The sequence below is a fragment of the Eimeria mitis genome, genomic scaffold (assembly GCF_000499745.2).
Source record: "Eimeria mitis Houghton genomic scaffold, Emh_scaff164, whole genome shotgun sequence".
NCBI lineage: Eukaryota > Apicomplexa > Conoidasida > Eucoccidiorida > Eimeriidae > Eimeria > Eimeria mitis.
In genome coordinates, this window is record NW_013569955.1 from 19,469 (window position 1) to 20,047 (window position 579).

General features: G+C 47.0%; 1 protein-coding gene across 1 annotated transcript in view; it reads right to left on the bottom strand.

The window, feature by feature from the left end:
• Positions 1 to 579, bottom strand: part of EMH_0001390 (uncharacterized protein) — a gene marked incomplete at both ends in the record, with an annotated part of 1,827 nt that overhangs the window by 834 nt on the left and 414 nt on the right. The window contains 2 exons of the mRNA XM_013495566.1: positions 201 to 250; positions 566 to 577. Of these exons, the coding sequence (XP_013351020.1) occupies positions 201 to 250; positions 566 to 577 (62 nt within the window). The remainder of the gene's footprint in view (positions 1 to 200; positions 251 to 565; positions 578 to 579) is intronic.

Consider the following 579-nt stretch of genomic DNA (forward strand, 5'->3'; position numbering starts at 1 on the left):
ATAGCAGCAGCAGCAACAAGCACAAACAAAACAAAGAAATGCAAAGAGAGAATAAACAGCCACACAAAAAACACCATCACCATACAACACAAAAACAACCAAACAACATACAAAACATATCTGCTGCTGCTATTGCTGCTGCTGCTGCTGCTGCTGCTGTTGCTGCTGCTGCTGCTGCTGCTGCTGCTGGTGGTATTTACCTGCAGCTAAGGTGGCACAGAAGCTGCGCATCGCCACTTCATTGTTCCAGCTGCAGCAAAACAAAAAAAAAGAAAATAAATAAAACATGTTCATGCTTCTGTTGCTGCTCTTGTTGCGGTTGTTGCTGCTGCTGCTACTGCTGCTGCTGTTGCTGCTGCTGTTGCTGCGTCAAGACAGCAGCAGCGGAAGAAGTATCTGTGAAACACGAGCAGCATCAGCAGCAGCAGCAGCAGCAGCAGGAGCAGCAGGCTCGGCAAGAACTGTATCAGCAGCAACAGCAGCAGCAGCATCATCAGCACCAAATAAAAAAAAAAGAAAAAACCAAAAAGGTGAATATATAGTGTGTGTGTTGGGGTGTACGTACACCGTGTTGGCGTC